Raw genomic sequence first — 21211 nt, 5'->3', positions numbered from 1 at the left:
CATGTTTCTGAGTATCATCAAGGCATATATGGACATTTAGACACGACAATGATGAATACATATAATTAAGAAAACTTCCAAATAGTTACAAATAAAACGTTTTGAATGTGAAATGTTATATAAAACACCATAGGCACAATTTCTGTCATTTCTTTTTCAACTAAAATAACCGATACAAATCTTTAATTGTTAAATAGTTTGGTCTAAGCCCCTATTAGATCTTGTTTCCAGATCGAGTGAAAAAGATATTCAGAGAAAAAGCCGTTTCAAGAGATTTCATTTTCCAAAACATTTAACATGACCCTATTTGTAAAATCAACCATATATTTTAATAGAACAGGTTGACTATTAATATAGACATTGGTGATTTTACCACTGTAATCAGATCAACATTATGTTATGGTCATTGAATTGTTTATCCCACTAACCACGTGTTAAATGTGTAGTGTAGCCTACACTGTGTAGGACTATGAATTGGGAAGCTATAGGCTATTTGTTAATAGGCTAATTATGTTCTGGCCCGCAGACTAGTTACAAACTCAGCAACAAATTGACTGGAGGCCAAACCTAGTTACCAACCCACATTGTATATTGTCAATTCAATTTCCATCATCACAATACAGATCATTCAAACGTGTGGATATCGTGCAAACTAGAAGGACTCATTGTCTCTGTGAATTGAAATGTTGTTGCCCACCAGTGCCCTCAGAAGAGGAAACAACGATACAATGCAGTCTAACAACATCTCTCTCAAACAGCACAGATGTGATTCACTGTAGAAGCACTGGTCCTCTTACATTTTAATTCCAGGTTGCATATTATACAATGGAAAACATGTTTTTTTGGTCACTACCATTGCAGGAAAAAAAACATGCTACTGGTGCAAATACCAAAACTAACAACATGATAGTAGATACATCTACTATCATCTATTTTTTAGTCACTATAGTGGCATGATAGTACCATGGTATTGTTTTTCTCAATGTACTAGAATCTTACATTTTTGTAAGGGCTGTTCTTCACATCAGGGTGCTGCTGCAGGTTCTCTGCATCTCTTGACCATGTCGGACGGGCCGGGCACAAAGCTCAAGACACGCTCTCCACTTCCCTCCATTAGTTATTTAACAAGCTGATAACACATCACTCCCAACAGACACAAGCAAAAACTCTTGCATAAATGTAGCAGCCTAAACACCTAATCATTAGTGATATGACATGCTGTATTGCATGGAAACTGTAGGCTACTAACAACAGCAGCTACTTAGTCTAGTTTACAATGGTCCTGTCCCTCTGACCAGGGTAAACAAAGTGGTAATGTTGTGTATTGTATATACAGTATTTCACTTCAAACAGTTTATTTCATGCAAACATTATTTTTCATTACAATCTTGTCATTTAGCAGATGCTCTTATCCAGAGCAAATTACAGGACAAATAAGGGTTAATTGCCTTGCTCAAGGGCACAAACACAGATTTTACACCTAGTCAGCTCGGGATTCAAACCAGCGACCTTTCAGTTACTGGCCCAACACTCTTAACCGCTGGCTACCTGCCGTCAGATCAATTAACTTCAATACAGTTCTTCAAATACATTCATCATCAATGACTAAAATAATGAATCTAGTATTAAAAGACAGACACTGCTGCCATGAAGGGATGCAACTGATTGGCATTCATCTTTTATCAAGGGGCCCCATGTGCTCCCTGAAAACACACCCCACACCTTCACACCACCAGCCTGCAATGCTGACACGAGGCATGGATGCATGCAGTGGTGTAAAGAACTTAAATTTTAAAAAATCAAATAACTTTTAGTCGTGTTTTGGGGGGTAACTTTACATTTATTTCACTACATTCCTAAAGAAAATATATACTTTTTACTCTATTAAATTATTTAAAAGACCTACTTTAGTTGTATCTGTACTTTACTATTTATAATTTCACCAAATTCCAATATAAAATAAAGCACTTTTTACTCCATACATTTTCCCTGACACCCAAAAGTACTCATTACATTGTTTATGATTAGCAGGACAGAAAATGGTCCAATCCACACACTTATCAAGTTAACATCCCTGGTCATCCCTACTGCCTCTGATCTGGCAGACTCACTAAACACAAATGCTTCATTTGTAAATGATGTCAGAGTGTTGGAGTGTGCCCTGGCTATCCGTAATATAAAAAAACAAGACAATTGTGCCTTCTGGTTTGCATAATTTTAGGAATTTGAAATCATTTATACTTTTACTTTTGATACTTAAGTATATTTACAACCAAATACTTTTAGACTCTTACTCAAGTAGTATTTTACCGTCTGACTTTTACTTTTAATTGAGTCATTTTCCATTAAGGTATCATTACTTTTACTCAAGTATGACAGTTAGGTACTTGCATGTACTCGTGGTTCTCTCCATACCCTAGTCCTTCCATCAGTGTGAAACAGCAGGAACCGGGATTAATCAGACCAGGCAATGCTTTTCAAATTTTCCAGTGTTTTCATTCCTGCAACCAAAGTTAATTGTTTTTTGCTCTGGTGCATCCTTCATGGCAGCTGTGTATCCAGCTGCAAATAGATTTCTTCAGCAGGATTACGCCACAAGGCTTGTCCAGGAATGGTTCCAAGAACATGACTGTGAATTCAGTTTACTGCAGTGGCCTGCCGAGTCACCAGATCTCAATCCAATTGTGCATCTGTGGGAGGAGAAGGAAGGAGCTATTCAGAGTAGAGATCTACTCCCAGCCAACTTGACACAATTGTGGGAAGCATTGGAGTCAACATGGGCCAGAATCCCTGTGGAATGCTCTCAACACCTTGGACAGTCTATGCCCCTACGAATTGAGGCTGTTCTGAGGACAAACTCAATATCAGAAAGGTGTTCCTAATGTTTTGTACACTCAGTGTATGTTGTCTATGTCAATATCTTTACAGTAGAAGCGAACAAAACACATACTGACAGGGTTTACACTGATTAGTAAAGAGGCTAACGTTCTATGATGCTCCCTTTCCTCTGCACAGTTCTCTCACAGTGAGAAACTATAGGATTACAATACAGTTATCTACGCTTTCTTTATTTGATCCAATTCAACGTTGCTAATTATTTTATTAGATGATAATTAAGTGGAGTGGGTAATTTTAGCTGGTCTGAGAGAACTGATGAGGCTTCTCTCCTTTATGTATACATTGGGCCATTTAAAAAGACACCAATCTGTAGAATCTCTTCTCACAGTTAGTGCAGTGATAAGGCTTCTCTCAAGTGTGTATCTGTTGGTTTGTTTTTACATTGCCCAATCGGGAGAAACTCTTGCTACATTAAGAGCAGACGTAAGGCTTCTCTCCTGTGCGTGTTCTCTGATGACCCTTTTAGCTCAGCTGTTAAAAATAAAAAAAAAAAATCTACAGTCAGATCAGTGGTAAGGCTTCTCTCCTTTATGTGTACCTTGGTGTCTTTTTAACTGGCCCATTCGAGAGAAACTCTTTCCACAGCCAGAGCAGGAGTAAGGCTTCACTCCTGTGTGTGTTCTCTGATGAACTTTTAGGTCAGTTGATGTTTTGAAGCATTTTACACAATCACAGCAGGAGTAAGGCTTCTCTCCTGTGTGTGTTCTCTGATGAACTTTTAGGTCAGTTGATGTTGTGAAGCATTTTCCACAATCAGAGCAGGAGTAAGGCTTCTCTCCTGTATGTATAAGTTCATGTCTTTTTAAGTGGCCCAGTCGAGAGAACCTCTTTCCACAGTTAGAGCAGGAGTAAGGCTTCACTCCTGTATGTATACGTTCATGTGTTTTTAAGTGGCCCAGTCGAGAGAACCTCTTTCCACAGTCAGAGCAGGAGTAAGAATTCACTCCTGTATGTGTACTTTCATGTGTTTTTAAGTCGCCCAGTCGAGAGAACCTCTTTCCACATTCAGAGCAGGAGTAAGGCTTCACTCCTGTATGTATACGTTCATGTGTTTTTAGGTTTCCCAGTCGAGAGAAACTCTTTCCACAGTCAGAGCAGGAGTAAGGCTTCACTCCAGTATGTATACGTTCATGTGTTTTTAAGTGGTCCAGTCGAGAGAACCTATTTCCACAGTCAGAGCAGGAGTAAGGCTTCTCTCCAGTATGTATACGTTCATGTGTTTTTAAGTCGCCCAGTCGAGAGAAACTATTTCCACAGTCAGAGCAGGAGTAAGGCTTCTCCCCTGTATGTATACGTTCATGTGTTTTTAAGTGGTCCAGTCGAGAGAAACGCTTTTCACAGTCAGAGCAGAAGTAAGGCTTCTCTCCTGTGTGTATTCTCTGATGAACTGTCAGAGACCTTGATGTCGTGAATCTCTTCCCACAGTCAGTACAGGGATACAGATTCTCTCCAGTGTGTATTTTAAGGTGTATTTTTAGCATTGATAGAATTGGGAAAATCTCCTCACAATGTGGGCAGTGGTGAGAACTCTTAGCTCTGTCATCTTCCTGCTGTTTCTCTCTTGATGTAGAGAATGTCTCAACATGGTCTCCTGTGTGAACAACATCAGAAGAACCAGTCAGTTGGTGTGATATACAGTATATCACAAAAGTGAGTACACCCCTCACATGTGTAAATATTTGAGTATATCTTTTCATGTGACAACACTGAAGAAATGACACTTTGCTACAATGTAAAGTAGTGAGTGTACAGCTTGTATAACAGTGTAAATTTGCTGTCCCCTCAAAATAACTCAACACACAGCCATTAATGTCTAAACCGCTGGCAACAAATTGAATACACACCTAAGTGAAAATGTCCAAATTGTGCCCAATTAGTCATATCCCCTCCCCGGTGTCATGTGCCTCGTTAGTGTTACAAGGTCTCAGGTGTGAATGGGGAGCAGGTGTGTTAAATTTGTTGTCATCGCTCTCACACTCCCTCATACTGACTGGTCACTGGAAGTTCAACATGGCACCTCATGGCAAAGAACTCTCTGAGGATCTGAAAAAAAGAATCGTTGCTCTACATAAAGATGGCCGGGGCTATAAGAAGATTGCCAAGACCCTGAAACGGAGCTGCAGCACAGTGGCCAAGACCATACAGCGGTTTAACTGGACAGGTTCCACTCAGAACAGGCCTCGCCATGGTTGACCAAAGAAGTTGAGTGCACGTGCTCAGCGTCATATCCAGAGGTTGTCTTTGGGAAATAGACATATGAGTGCTGCCAGCATTGCTGCAGAGGTTGAAGGGGTGGGGGGTCAGCCTGTCAGTGCTCAGACCGTACGCCGTACACTGCATCAAATTGGTCTGCATGGCTGTCATCCCAGATGGAAGCCTCTTCTAAAGATGCACAAGAAAGCCCGCAAACAGTTTGCTGAAGACAAGCAGACTAAGGACATGGATTACTGGAACCATGTCCTGTGGTCTGATGAGATCAAGATAAACTTATTTGGTTCAGATGGTGGCAAGTGTGTGTGGCGGCAACTAGGTGAGGAGTACAAAGGCAAGTATGTATTGCCTACAGTCAAGCATGGTGGTGGGAGTGTCATGGTCTGGGGCTGCATGAGTGCTGCCGGCACTGGGGAGCTACAGTTCATTGAGGGAACCATGAATGCCAACATGTACTGTGACATACTGAAGCAGAGCATGATCCCCTCCCTTCGGGGACTGGGCAGCAGGGCAGTATTCCAACATGATAACGACCCCAAACACACCTCCAAGACGACCACTGCCTTGCTAAAGAAGCTGAGGGTAAAGGTGATGGACTGGCCAAGCATGTCTCCAGACCTAAACCCTATTGACCATCTGTGGGGCATCCTCAAACAAAAGGTGGAGGAGTCCAAGGTCTCTAACATCCACCAGCTCCGTGATGTCATCATGGAGGAGTGGTAGAGGACTCCAGTGGCAACCTGTGAAGCTCTGGTGAACTCCATGCCCAAGAGGGTTAAGGCAGTGCTGGAAAATGATGGTGGCCACACAAAATATTGACACTTTGGGCCCAATTTGGACATTTTCACTTAGGGGTGTACTCACTTTTGTTGCCAGCGGTTTAGACATTAATGGCTGTGTGTTGAGTTATTTTGAGGGGACAGCAAATTTACACTGTTATTCAAGCTGTACACTCACTACTTTACATTGTAGGAAAGTGTCATTTCTTCAGTGTTGTCACATGAAAAGATACAAATATTTACAAAAATGTGAGGGGTGTACTCACTTTTGTGATATACTGTACATATGCCTTCATAACAGTAGGCTGTACAATACAGGGAATAAAGCATTTAGGGCTGTCCCGACAAGAGAACATTTTCCTAGTCAACCGAGTCTTTCGACCAATCGTATTCACATCCTACCATACCTTTGTCTGTACATGTGAGTCTGGCGACGAATATGTAGCGAGGGCCAGCCGACTAGAGCATACAGGTCGCAGTGGTGGGTGGTATAGGGTGCTTTAGTAACAAAACGGATAGCACTGTGATAAACTGCATCCAGTTTGCTGAGTAGAGTGTTAGAAGCTATTTTGTAGATGACATCGCCGAAGTTGAGGATCGGTAGGATAGTCAGTTTTACTAGGGTAAGTTTGGCGGCGTGAGTGAAGGAGGCTTTGTTGCGGAATAGAAAGCCGACTCTAGATTTGATTTTAGATTGGAGATGTTTGATATGAGTCTGGAAGGAGAGTTTACAGTCTAGCCAGACACCTAGGTACTTATAGATATCCACATATTCTAGGTCGGAACCATCCAGGGTGGTGATGCTAGTCGGGCGTGCGGGTGCAGGCAGCGAACGGTTGAAAAGCATGCATTTGGTTTTACTAGCGTTTAAGAGCAGTTGGAGGCCACGGAAGGAGTGTTGTATGGCATTGAAGCTCGTTTGGAGTTTAGATAGCACAGTGTCCAAGGACGGGCCGGAAGTATACAGAATGGTGTCGTCTGCGTAGAGGTGGATCAGGGAATCGCCCGCAGCAAGAGCAACATCATTGATATATACAGAGAAAAGAGTCGGCCCGAGAATTGAACCCTGTGGCACCCCCATAGAGACTGCCAGAGGACCGGACAGCATGCTCTCCGATTTGACAAACTGAACTCTGTCTGCAAAGTAATTGGTGAACCAGGCAAGGCAGTCATCAGAAAAACCGAGGCTACTAAGTCTGCCGATAAGAATATGGTGATTGACAGAGTCGAAAGCCTTGGCAAGGTCGATGAAGACGGCTGCACAGTACTGTCTTTTATCGATGGCGGTTATGATATTGTTTAGTACCTTGAGCGTGGCTGAGGTGCACCCGTGACCGTCTCGGAAACCAGATTGCACAGCGGAGAAGGTACGGTGGGATTCGAGATGGTCAGTGACCTGTTTGTTGACTTGGCTTTCGAAGACCTTAGAAAGGCAGGGCAGGATGGATATAGGTCTGTAACAGTTTGGGTCCAGGGTGTCTCCCCCTTTGAAGAGTGGGATGACTGCGGCATCTTTCCAATCCTTGGGGATCTCAGACGATATGAAAGAGAGGTTGAACAGGCTGGTAATAGGGGTTGCGACAATGGCGGCGGATAGTTTCAGAAATAGAGGGTCCAGATTGTCAAGCCCAGCTGATTTGTACGGGTCCAGGATTTGCAGCTCTTTCAGAACATCTGCTATCTGGATTTGGGTAAAGGAGAACCTGGAGATGCTTGGGCGAGTAGCTGGGGGGGGGGCTGTTGGCCGAGGTTGGAGTAGCCAGGAGGAAGGCATGGCCAGCCGTTGAGAAATGCTTGTTGACGTTTCCGATAATCATGGATTTATCGGTGGTGACCGTGTTACCGAGCCTCAGTGCAGTGGGCAGCTGGGAGGAGGTGCTCTTGTTCCCCATGGACTTCACAGTGTCCCAGAACCTTTTGGAGTTAGAGCTACAGGATGCACATTTCTGCCTGAAGAAGCTGGCCTTTGCTTTCCTGACTGACTGCGTGTATTGGTTCCTGACTTCCCTGAACAGTTGCATATCGCGGGGACTATTCGATGCTATTGCAGTCCGCCACATTCTGTATACTTCTGGCCCTTCTTTGGACTCTGTGTTAACAACCCTCCAGACGAGCTTCAATGCCATACATCTCTCCTTCCGTGGCCTCCATTTGCTCTCAAATACAAGTAAAACTAAATGCATGCTCTTCAACCGATCGCTGCCTGCACCTGCCCGCCCGTCCAACATCACTACTCTGGACGGTTCTGACTTAGAATATGTGGACAACTACAAATACCTAGGTGTCTGGCTAGACTGTAAACTCTCCTTCCAGACTCACATCAAACATCTCCAATCCAAAGTTAAATCTAGAATTGGCTTCCTATTTCTCAACAAAGCCTCCACTCATGCTGCCAAACATACCCTTGTAAAACTGACCATCCTACCGATCCTCGATGTCATTTACAAAATAGCCTCCAATACCCTACTCAATAAATTGGATGCAGTCTATCACAGTGCCATACGTTTTGTCACCAAAGCCCCATATACTACCCACCACTGCGACCTGTACGCTCTCGTTGGCTGGCCCTCGCTTCATACTCGTCGCCAAACCCACTGGCTCCAGGTCATCTACAAGACCCTGCTAGGTAAAGTCCACCCTTATCTCACCTCGCTGGTCACCATAGAAGCACCCACCTGTAGCCAATGACTGGAACGAACTGCAAACATCTCTGAAACTGGAAACACTTATCCCCCTCACTAGCTTTAAGCACCAGCTGTCAGAGCAGCTCACAGATTACTGCACCTGTACATAGCCCATCTATAATTTAGCCCAAACAACTACCTCTCCCCCTACTGTATTTATTTTATTTATTTATTTTGCTCCTTTGCACCCCCATTATTTCTACCTCTACTTTGCACATTCTTCCACTGCAAATCTGCCATCAGTGTTTATTTATTTTTACTTGCTATATTGTATTTACTTTGCCACTATGGCCTTTTTTGCCTTTAGCTCCCTTCTCACCTCATTTGCTCACATTGTATATAGACTTATTTTTCTACTGTATTATTGACTGTATGTTTGTTTTACTCCATGTGTAACTCTGTGTTGTTGTACCTGTCGAACTGCTTTGCTTTATTTGGCCAGGTCACAATTGTAAATGAGAACTTGTTCTCGACTTGCCTACCTGGTTAAATAAAGGTGAAATAAAAAAATAAAAATTCATATCATCCTCCACTCAATATCACAAGGGTTAGTAACTACACAGACTCATTTCATAGAACTTTAAAACACTGTCAGTTTGTCTACTTCACTTCTTTAGTCTACTCTCTGATCACTCCAGATAACCCAGTTGTTCAGGGATGTTTGATGTTAGAATTACAGAAGTCAACCTAGTATTAGACAGGGTCATAACTTAAGGAGGTCTAATTTATAGATAGAACCTGCTCTTACCAATCTTCTCCTCCTCTTCTTCATCTTTAATGATGACATTCAGCTCCAGTGTTTGACTGCAGTCTTCCAGCTTCACCGATGCCATCTCTGGATCCTGCAGTGCAAACTGGGCTCCACTGTCACAATCAGGACCCAGTGACTGTAGGTTTGGACTCAGTGTGGAAGGAGAGAGGCAGGCTGGGTTTGTCCTCACTGTTGATGTAACCGGCCTCAGACTTAATCTGAGTCGGCCAGTAGCAATAAAGAGAAACGGACACAGACGTTAGTCTTGACAGTTATGGCACTTTATTCTCTAAAACTATATTAGATCAGGTCGCTAAACATTGACAACAAACTATTTTTAAAATGTCCCATTAGACAAAGTTCACACTTTAAATTACACAACGTAAGTACACAGAACCTATAGTAGATTTCCCGAATTCACATAAATGACTCAAAAACCATTTAGTACAAAGTTGCAGTTGTTTTAGGCAGCACTATTCACCTGAATAATCTAGATGGTGGGATTAAAGACATTTACAAACCATAGAACCCAATTTGAAGAAGGCAATGCTCTGATTGGCTGATTGCTGCTAACCCATAGGAATCCCCATGTAACAGGGTTATATTGGTGATTCCCCTTGCCACTTTATTGTTAAGCCAATGGGTTTTTGGTTTTAGTTTTGTCTTGCCTTCGCCTACTCAACATGGCATCTTATTGGCTGGTTTGCGTAGCTTGCTTACGAGGGGGGATGTTCCAGTTAGAATCGTCCCAGTGAACAAGCACCAAACCAGCGGTAAGTTGTTGGTTGCAAAGCACCGTACGTCAAAAGTGATTTTATACTCCCAAGTGATGATTTAAATGTACAATTTATATCAATTTGTTTGTAAAAGTTATTTGAACATCACACATAAGATGCAACGTTTTTGGTGCATATTTGTTATGCATTTTGTTGTAGAGAATTCCAGCTAATACTAGTTAGCAACTTACTATGTCTGGTGAGGGGGGGGGTTGTATATTTTGTACAGTGCTGTTTCTATCAGAATAAAGCTCCATGACTGGTGCTGTTGGAGCTCGTGTCGATGATTGATTGTACACAACGCAAGAAGAGTACTGTTACACCCACACAGTTGACTACTTTAAAATGGTAGAAGCCCTCAGTGGCAATGCCCATCCTAAAACGAGGAATCGTTGTCCTCAAGGTGGGAAGGCAGGGGACAAGCTTAGGTCCAAAACAAGCCAATAGAAAAGCATTGGCATTTTCCTCTAGGATTTACACACACCAAGCACCTCCCCTGCCTCTCTGGCAAGCGGTTTCAACTAGCTATTTACATTTGTGGTTTGGTCCAAAATAATGGTTCATATTGACACCAAAACACATTGAAACATTATTTTACTGTAATAGAGAAGTTACCTTTTCTATCAATGCCCTTTTTATGTCTCAACTACTCAGATTGAGAGCAGAGTTACACTACTAAACGGGAGTATCAATGAACATTTATTCTGGATAATGAATGCTAGAATTAGTACTGCTAGCAGTATTTTAGCCAAATACTATTATAATAGCTCTCTAGTCTGTTTTATAAATGTGCAATAAGCATAAAACAATTATACAAAAGCTATTGGCAACTCGTTCTCATTTTGAGCTACAAGGTTGGCCACTTGATTTAACATCTGAACAAAGTGGACAGGCTAACATGCTTTTCAAACAGTTGGAGACTGTCAACAGAATGGTGTGTTCATAACAATTCAACTGTTCAACCTTGTTAGCAAATAGATCCAAGTTGACTAAACTTGTTATATAAAGATTAGCTGGCTAATCACTAGCACGTGGGCTTGAGAGACTGTTGATGAGACAGACCTGTGTTCATTTTCTATAGGCTAATGCCTGCTACAATAAGTTAGTACTTTTTTAACAAAGAGTCATTTTCATAGACAGAATTGAAAGCCAGATCAGTGATTATTGCAACAAGAAAAAAGGTTAAACTATTTTGATAGCTTCGATCACGTGGACTGGGATATGTTCCGCATTGCTTCCAACAACAACATTGACGAATACGCTGATTCGGTGAGCGCGTTCATTAGAAAGTGCATTGACAATGTCGTTTCCATAGCAACGATTACAACATTCCCAAACCAGAAACTGTCGATTGATGGCAGCATTCGCGTGAAACTGAAAGCGTGAACCACTGCTTTTAACCAGGGCAAGGTGCCCGGAAACATGACCGAATACAAACAGTGTAACTATTCCCTCCGCAAGGCAATCAAACAAGCTAAGCGTCAGTATAGAGACAAAGTAGAGTCACAATTCAACGGCTAAAACAAGAGGTATGTGGCAGGGTCTACAGTCAATCACAGATTACAAAAAGAAAACCAGCCCCGTCACGGACCAGGATGTCTTGCTCCCCGACAGACTAAATAACTTTTTGCCCGCTTTGAGGACAATACAGTGCCACTGACACGGCCCGCAACCAAAACCTGCGGAAACTCCGCAACCAAAACCTGCGGAAACTCCTTCACTGCAGCCGATGTGAGTAAAACATTTAAACGTGTTAACCCTCGCAAGGCTGCAGGCCCAGACGGCATCCCCAGCCACGTCCTCAGAGCATGCGCAGACCAGCTGACTGGTGTGTTTACGGACATATTCAATCAATCCTTATCCCAGTCTGCTGTTCCCACATGTTTCAAGAGGGCCACCATCGTCCCTGTTCCCAAGAAAGCTAAGGTAACTGAGCTAAACGACTACCGCCCCGTAGCACTCACTTCCGTCATCATGAAGTGCTTTGAGAGACTAGTCAAGGACCATATCAACTCCACCCTACCTGACACCCTAGACCCACTCCAATTTGCTTACCGCCCAAATAGGTCCACAGACGACGCAAATCTCTACCTGCCCTCCAGGACACCCACACCACCCGATGTTACAGGAAGGCCATAAAGATCATCAAGGACAACAACCACCCGAGCCACTGCCTGTTCACCCCGCTATCATCCAGAAGGCGAGGTTAGTACAGGTGCATCAAAGCAGGGACCAAGAGACTGAAAAACAGCTTCTATCTCAAGGCTATCAGACTGTTAAACAACCACCACTAACATTGAGTGGCTGCTGCCAACACACTGACTCAACTCCAGCCACTTTAATAATGGGAATTGATGGAAATTGATGGAAAATATATCACTAGCCACTTTAAACAATGCTACTTAATATAATGTTTACATACCCTACATTACTCATCTCATATGTATATGTATATACTGTACTCGATACCATCTACTGCATCTTGCCTATGCCGTTCTGTACCATCACTCATTCATATATCTTTATGTACATATTCTTTATCCCTTTACACTTGTGTGTATAAGGTAGTAGTTTTGGAATTGTTAGGTTAGATTACTCGTTGGTTATTACTGCATTGTCGGAACTAGAAGCACAAGCATTTTGCTACACTCACATTAACATCTGCTAACCATGTGTATGTGACAAATACATTTGATTTGATTTAAATGATTAGTGGGTGTTATGGTTGTCGAAGGCTTATATTTAGCCTCGTATAACTTCACAAGCCCTGAATTCATTAGATTATTGACTGTTTGAAATGCAGTGTTTTCAACCTTTAATTGTACAAGGCTCATTTATAGAGAAACTAAACTGAGATATTTATGGTGAATCGCCTAGAAGTTTGAAAACTCAAGATAAAGCTGTATGATTCTTTGGTCCATATCGCCCAGCCCCAATGGAGAACATTAGAGTAAAGTACAATACTTTATACTGCACTATACTCTATACTGTTGTACTCTACTGTACTGAATTAAGCTTTAATTTCCTGTACTCTGCTGTAGTGCTTTCAAATCTTGTGAAATTAGCTGTTTCAAATAACTTGTATAGTGATTTTTTTGGTCGCCATTTAGAAAAAGTAAATACAAAATAGATCCAACAATTTCCCGCTCGGGTTTGTTAACATTTAACTAAGTTGTGACGATAAAAAACAGCTGTGCGTAATGACGCACCGCGTATTCAGCAATCATCAATTATTCAAAAAACACTTCCTATCCTCACTTTTCAGGACTAAAGAAACTTTGACAAAAAATGATTGTCAAATGCGCCTGGGTCAATGGAAACCTGTCTAATGAGGTCTGAGTGATTGGTTCAGATGTGGTGTATCCTACAATGTCAGCCTATAACTTTATTTTATGAATGTCCATCCATGTGGAAGGCCTAGCGTTTGTAAAACAGCCAGTTGCATTGGCTTTATTAGTCCTGGTTCCTGTAACTAATCATGTTGTCTATTTAAGCGCTGAATAGGCCCATCAGCTACCCAACTTAATTAGGAGTTATCCTGAGCCTTTTGGCAATGAGAATAATTATCCTGAGCCTTTGGCAATGAGAGTTATCCTGAGCCTTTTGGCAATGAGAATCAACTCTATCAGGAGTTATCCTGAGCCTTTTGGCAATGAGAATCAACTCTATCAGGAGTTATCCTGAGCCTTTTGGCAATGAGAATCAATGCAGTAACACAGCGGGAAATGCAAAAATATGTCATTTTCACTATGATCATCTCGTCAAAAATGTACAGAGAAACTTGAAACCACTGATGATCACGGCAATTTAGCTGACGGGGTTCAACTCCCGGACAACAGAGGTTTCAGAGTCCAGCAATAGAGCTGAGATGCTAATATTTGTGTAAACTCTACATAGTTGTGTTCTGTGGGTGTCACTGAGTAGGCTGAACAATCCATAGGTAAGACTGTAGAGTGCAATATGAATGTCCAACACAAACAAAAGACCCTCCATACTCAACTGGTGGACCTCGGGCCGGATCCAGAGCGGGTCAATACGGACCACGGTCCAGATCCAGACTGGGTCAATACGGACCACGGTCCAGATCCAGACTGGGTCAATACGGACCTCGGTCCAGATCCAGAGCGGGTCAATACGGACCTCGGTCCAGATCCAGAGCGGGTCAATACGGACCTCGGTCCAGATCCAGAGAGGGTCAATACGGACCTCGGTCCGGATCCAGACTGGGTCAATACCGACCACGGAACCCAGAGTGGGTCAATACGGACCACGGAACCCAGAATATATACATAATAATACTTTTTGGTTGGGCTTCGACCCCTGGTATCATGTAAACACACATAAGACATGGAAACGTGTAGAATTTTTTTAAACAGCAACAACAAAAAATCTCAGCCCCATTGTAACGTGTAGAATTGTGGGATATTAGCTTTTAAACTGCTTAATGTTCTCTCCGCCAACAAGAGGGTTGTTTAGATTTTGTGGTTGCAAGTTAGGGGTTTGTTACAATGCCAACAACTGACAATATCCATCTGGACCTTTGCCACCTAGGAAATGTGTGTCACTGGACCTTCTGAAAAAGTACTGGAGTACCCCTTTAATAGACTGACTGGGAAGGTGTTTTTCACAGAAAGTCCTGCAATAAGAGCTAAGAAGCTAATATTTGTGTTAATTCTTGATAATAGTTTTCTGTTGGTGTCACCTGTTTCATGGGTGCACAATCCAACTCGTTTCATAAAGTCATATAAGAATACCCCCAATACAATGATGTGGTCTAATACTTTTTTTCCTGTTTACTTTCTAAATAATTCGTTATTGTAATTCAATGTAAATTAAGTAACAACATTCCAACCATGTTTAGCGTTATCTTGTCCAAATATGACATGATTCCACTATTTTGAATCAGTTTATCACTTTCAAAGAGGGACTTTTATTTTGAGTGCGAACCACAAATTCCACTATTGTGGCTAGCTTCACAAGCGGGTACCAGGCCTATGTCCAGCTGGAGGACGGAGATGTTGGCCACATTCAGATAGAAATTAATTATGTTGAACAAACATGAATATGAATGTCAGTTCTATTCAGATGATTTGTATCTGCAACTTCCCACAAGGTTTTTGTTCTGAACATCCCCAGGCGAAACCCACTGAGCTAACGAACCTGCAAATGTAAAGAAACCGGCAGGGGAGCAGGTCACGAACCCTCGACCTTCTAGCCCGAGGTCCGGCGCGCTATCGACTGTGCCGCAAAAGCATGCTCGTGCGGCAGGGTCGATTTCCGCGTTTATAAACCCAGGGTCGTTAGACAAAGCCTAACAAATTAACGTGTTGTGGACCCCGCGCCGTGTGCTTTTTTAAAATCACATTCTTCACTCACTCGGTTTGACACAAAACCTTTCCCAAACGTCATAATACCTTGAATGGTTTGTTATCTAACATGTCATGACGTTATTTCGATATTAGACTGTTTAAAAGTGATATTACATACCTGTAGCGATAAAGAGAAAAGGACAGCACAGCTCAGGCGTTTTGTTTATTCTAAAGAATGGTGTGCGTCTACCGGAACTTCCTGTTCCCCCCACTACCACAGTGCAACAGCGACATCTATTGAACTGATGGACTAACTACTGCTAAAGAATGAAGAATATAAGTGATATTGATTAGCTAGACAAAAGAAAACTTGGTTTTAAAAAACTAAAGCAGTGCCTGTTTTCGTGTCTACGTTTTTCAACAAATGACATATTCATTGTAGATGATCTCTGTGGAAGGCCAAGAAGATCATCAAGAACCTCAGCCACCAGAGACACGGCCTGTTCACCCTGCTACCATCTTGAAGGCGAAGACCGTACAGGTGCATCAAAGCTGGGACCAAGAGAATGAAACCGCTTCTATCTCCAGGCCATAAAGACTGTTAAACAGTCATCCTTGATTTGATTTAGAGAATATTGGTGACGTGCAACTTGGCTTGTCCCAATGTATACTGGTGTCATGACATGTATTGAGTAGATAAATACAGATATATATTATTTTGAATAAAATGTGATAAACACATGTACTTTTGTTTATTGATGTACAGATTATGTAGTAACCCCCCCCAAACTAATGGTAATAACTGATAATCCACCATCTCTATCTGATACATGCAGTGTCTGCTTGCTCATTACCACAGAAAACTGCAGACGGATTAGGCAATTGCAACCTCTTTGCAATAAGGAATTGAGACCAAAAGCTCAAGAGAAGTTTAAGAGAGTGTTTAATACCAATGATACAGTCAGCTGAGTGCATGCATTTTGAAAGCTCACAACACATTTTATACTCTTCCCTTTCAGGCGTCACCTCCCCAGCTCTACATTTATACTGATAACACTCTTATCCCTTGCTTGCTAGCTAGCCAACTACTATGAACAGTCACATCAAACCATGCAGCTAGAATGACAGCAAAGTAACTGCTTCTAATTTAATTTGACCTGGTTTTAAATTGACATTCCTTTGTATATATTCATAAAGATTATGCGGATTCATGATTTCAACTGGCTGAGACAAGATGTCAGCCTCGTCCTGACACGTTAATTCTCAATAGGATAGTGCATATCGAATTTCAATATTGAAACGATGTTGCAAATGTTGAGAGAAAGACAGCAACATTTGTACAACACCCCGCTGATGCAAACAAAAAAGCAAGGGGAAATAATGTCTAGATGTCTTTTACAGTGGAGATCAAGTTAATGAATTGGCTGGCTGGGCTGATGGGCCAGTGGATGAGCAGGGATCTGTCAGACAGAACAGGAAACAAGATTCCCATTTTTGCATCATCTGTGCTAAACAGTGTTTTTAGAATGGCTTAGAACACGTCTCAACCAATCACAAAGCTTGTTTTGACCAACCCGTTGTAGAATATTTTTGAACAATAGCCTGTATAGAAATCAAAAGGTCTTGGGTGCTGCAGTATGCATCATTCATTATCATGCACTGTTCTGAAATAAAAAAATATATTCGGTGTTCTGGGAATCCACAACCTTTGACATGTGACGCTTACAAAAATAAGAACTGTTTGTAAAACTGCGTATCTAAGGCTCTGGTCTGTTCTAGGAGTGAGGGTAAACAATAGGCATGTTCTCTGCTATCCACTTTATATTTCATTATTATTTTGGAAAGAGGGGAGAGTCACTTGTTTTTCCTCAAGCGTTCAGGGAGGGTCTGATGAACATTTAGCGCAGATGATGTTGGGAAGTATTTACCACAGTCAAGGCAAGAGTAAGGCTTGTCTCCTGTGTGTATATGTTGGTGTGATTTTACGCTGCTCTGTAGAGAGAAACTCCTCCCACATTGAACAGGAATAAGGCTTCTCTCCTGTATGTATACGCTGGTGACATTTTAACGTATCAAATTGTGTGAAACATTTTCCACAGTCAGAGCAGGAGTAAGGCTTTTCACCTGTTTGTAAACGTTGGTGTATTTTAAGATGCTCCGTTGAGAAAAACTCTTCCCACAGTCAGAGCAGGAAAAAGGCTTTTCTCCTGTATGTACACGTTCATGTGCTTTAAAAAAAATGTATATATTTTTTAAATTTTACCCCCTTTTTCTCCACAATTTCGTAGTATCCAATTGTTTAGTAGTTACTATCTGGTCTCATCGCTACAACTCCCGTACGGTCTCGGGAGAGACCTCCCGATCGCGGCCGGCTGCGACAGAGCCTGGGCTCGAACCCAGTCTCTACCTTAGACCACTGCACCACCCGGCTTCTCTCCTGTGTGTGTTCAGTTCTCTGGTGAACTATTAGGTCAGATGATGTTATGAAGTATTTTCCACAGTCAGAGCAAGAGTAAGGCTTCTCTCCTGTGTGTATGCGTTGGTGTGATTGTAAGTGGCTTCGTTGAGAGAATCTCCACCCACAGTAAGAGCATGAGTAAGGTTTCTCTCGTGTGTATATGTTGGCGTGTTTTTTAAGCTGCTCTGATGAGAGAATCTCCAGCCACAGTCAGAGCAGGAGTAAGGCTACTCCCCTGTGTGTATTTTTTGGTGTATTTTTAGCTTTGAAAGATTTGGTAAACTCTCTTTACAATGTGGGCAGTGGTGAGACCTCTTAGCTCTCTGATCTTCCTGCTGTTGCTCTCTGGATGTAGAGAATGTCTCAATGTGACCTGTGTGAACAGCATCAGAAATAAAAGTCAGTGTGATAAACAGTGATTATACAAAATATTATGAACACCTGCTACTTCCATGACATAGACTGACCAGGTGAAAGCTATGATCCCTTATTGATGTCACTTGTTAAATCACTGTAGATGAAGGGGTATAGACAGGTTAAATAAGGATTTTTAAATCTTGAGATAATTTAGACATGGATTGTGTATGTGTGCCATTCAGAGGGTGAATCAGCAAGACAAAAGATTGAAGTGTCTTTGAACGGGGTGTGGTAATAGGTGTCAGGTCCACCGGTTTGTGTCAAGAACTACAATGCTGCTGGGTTTTTCACACTGAACAGTTTCCCTTATGTATCAAGAATGGTCCACCACCCAAAGGACATCCAGCCAACTTGACACAACTGTTGGAAGCATTTGAGTCCACATGGGCCAGCCTCCCTTGTACAGTCCATTAGGGCTGTCCCTGACACCAAGAGTAATCTGTTCTTCCCACCAATCGATTGGCTTAAATGTTTAAACATGCGTTTGATGCGGTTGTGCTCAGACTTACACAACAAAATGACTAGCACCTGTTGTCTCTCTCTCTCTTCCCTGCTGCAGCGACAACCACAGAACATCAACAGTGTTCATCATGCTGTCCATCGTACTGAAGCTGCAACATAATCACAGCCATTTCTGACTGAAAAGTTCTGTTGCTGAAATACCTCATTTGTTTGGGAAAAACATTCTCTATTCACCTCAAATTTCGCCTTTCTTTGTGAGACGTGTATGCATTGCATGCACGTGACCAATAGGGCAGGACCTATAGCATATCATAATCACATCAATAAATTGGTTATAACAAACTCAGAACACTGTAACAGCAAAATGGTTGCAGATGATGTGACAAACTCGAAACGGGAGAATGTTTACTGGTGTTTACTTCTTCTCCTCTTCTTCATCTTTAATGTTGACATTCAGCTCCAGTGTTTGACTGCAGTCTTCCAGCTTCACTGATGACATCTCTGGATCCTGCAGTGCAAACTGGGCTCCTCTGTCACAATCAGGACCCAGTGACTGTAGGTTTGGACTCGGTGTGGAAGGAGAGAGGCAGGCTGGGTTTGTCCTCACTCTCGATGTTGCCGGCTTGTCAGATAAATTCTATAAGACTGCAGATTCTTTCAAACAACACTCTATTATAAGATTAGCTAAAATGGAGCAGTCAACTATGCACTTCAACAGTTGTGCAGTTAAGGCCCAACGAACAGTGACGGGTCTCCGCTTTTATAGAGAAGTACATCCTTTTAGTAGACGTGGCAGATAGTGTGTAAAAGGCAATTAGTTGTCTGTGCAGATTTAAGATAACGAGGTTGATAGCCCAAGGTCTCCACCGTCTAACTACATTCCCAACAGTAAACACTATAATGTGCTCCTTTCTGCAAGTTCCCTTACATGTGACTTCCTGTAGACAGTAAACCCACGGGATGTCAGATGCTGCGGACGTACCTAACGGATCATAGCTATACGCCCAGTCTTGTGACTAAGTCACACAAAGACAAGTTTGTATCAGGTTAGAAAAAACACTAGCATATAACAAGAGACTATTCTTTAAGCAGTAAAACACGGGATAGCAGGACTAAATTTGTAATTTTCCTCTGACTTAATTTGAGTCGGCCAGTAAAAATAAAGAGAAACGGACACAAATATTAGTCTTGACAGTTCTGGCACTTTCTTTCTCTAAAAATATATATTTTTTCTTGTTCAATTGTCTAATTTCAATAGATCAGGTAGCTAAGCATTGACAACAAAACATTCATTCATACTAGGCAACGTTCACACTATAAAACTAGGCTACACAACATAAGTGAACTTAACCTATAGTAGGTTTCCCAAATTCACATAAATGACAAAGACATATAGTACATGGTTGCAGTTTGTTTTAGGCAGCACTATGTACTATTTGTAATTGTCTCGCTTGCTACCGCACCGCAAGCGGTACCGGAGCGCCAAGTCTAGGTCCAAAAGGCTCCTTAACAGCTTCTACCCCCAAGCCACAAGTTTGCTGAACAATTCATCAAATGGCCACTTGGACCATTTGCGTTGTATTTGAATGTGATTGCTTTTATCAAATATGTTTATTTTGTTATTGTGTGCTGAATTATATTGTTTTGTACACATACAGTACCAGTCAAAAGTTTGGACACACCTACTCAATCAAGGGTTTTACTTTATTTGAACTATTTTCTAGATTGTAGAATAATAGTTAAGACACCAACACTATGAAATAACACATATGGAATCATGTAGTAACCCAGAAAGTGTTAAAAATATCAAAATATTTGTTATATTTCAGATTCTTCAAAGTAACCACCCTTTGCCTTGATGACAGCTTTGCACACTCTTGGCATTGGCTACTAACAACAGCAACTGCATAGTCTATTTTACTATGACGCCCTACCAAGTAAAAAGGCAGTAACTGAGAAAAATGTATTTTATTTACCTTGGTTTCACAGGAACTTTATGCAGTTACTGCTAACATGACCCCCATTTTCTCCTAAACACAAGAGGCAAGACTGACGCCCTACCAAGTAAAAAGGCAGTAACTGAGAAAAATGTATTTTATTTACCTTGGTTTCACAGGAACTTTATGCAGTTACTGCTAACATGACCCCCATTTTCTCCTAAACACAATAGAGGCAAGACACTTGTTCACATGATTAAGCATGTATTTAATGTAGCAAAAATGACTAACTCATTTTCTACCAAATTAGCAGTTACTGCTGTCAGGAGTTCACCCAGGGGTCATGATTGGGGCTGTAGCAAATGATTGATGTATTAGAATAATTGATTATGCTTATGTTGTATTATTAGAAGGGGAGGGGTAATAAGACTCCACCCTCTTTACATTTATAGAGTCCTAGACTACAGATTTACAATATATATACACATTATGAGGTTTGAATATTATTCCACAGTGGTTTTCTAGTTCT

General features: G+C 41.7%; 1 protein-coding gene and 1 long non-coding RNA gene across 2 annotated transcripts; both read right to left on the bottom strand.

The window, feature by feature from the left end:
• Window positions 1–1338: 1338 nt before the first annotated feature.
• On the bottom strand, window positions 1339–15670 carry LOC135568510 (gastrula zinc finger protein XlCGF17.1-like). The gene is made up of 3 exons (XM_065015304.1): window positions 15587–15670; window positions 9321–9541; window positions 1339–4489 (listed from the first exon to the last, which is right to left on the bottom strand). The coding sequence occupies exons 2-3, from the start codon at window positions 9403–9405 to the stop codon at window positions 3405–3407; spliced, it is 1170 nt and encodes a 389-aa protein (XP_064871376.1). The 5' UTR covers window positions 9406–9541; window positions 15587–15670; the 3' UTR covers window positions 1339–3404.
• LOC135568511 (uncharacterized) lies at window positions 1339–18354 on the bottom strand. Its single transcript, XR_010462663.1, has 2 exons — window positions 18159–18354; window positions 1339–2690 (listed from the first exon to the last, which is right to left on the bottom strand). It is a non-coding gene; the product is annotated as an uncharacterized LOC135568511 (long non-coding RNA).
• Window positions 18355–21211: the final 2857 nt, after the last annotated feature.

The sequence above is a fragment of the Oncorhynchus nerka genome, unplaced genomic scaffold (genome assembly GCF_034236695.1).
Source record: "Oncorhynchus nerka isolate Pitt River unplaced genomic scaffold, Oner_Uvic_2.0 unplaced_scaffold_1544, whole genome shotgun sequence".
Lineage (NCBI taxonomy): Eukaryota > Metazoa > Chordata > Actinopteri > Salmoniformes > Salmonidae > Oncorhynchus > Oncorhynchus nerka.
The sequence above is the reverse complement of the archived record's forward strand: the minus strand, read 5'-3'. Positions and strand labels throughout refer to the sequence as shown.

Bases quoted from the DNA above. Each gene is read 5' to 3' on its own strand.
- LOC135568510 (XM_065015304.1), bottom strand. From the start codon at position 9,405: ATGGCATCGGTGAAGCTGGAAGACTGCAGTCAAACACTGGAGCTGAAT. The intron at 4,490-9,320 runs GTAAGAGCAGGT...TTGTTCACACAG, and splicing joins AGAAGAGGAGGAGAAGATTG to GAGACCATGTTGAGACATTC.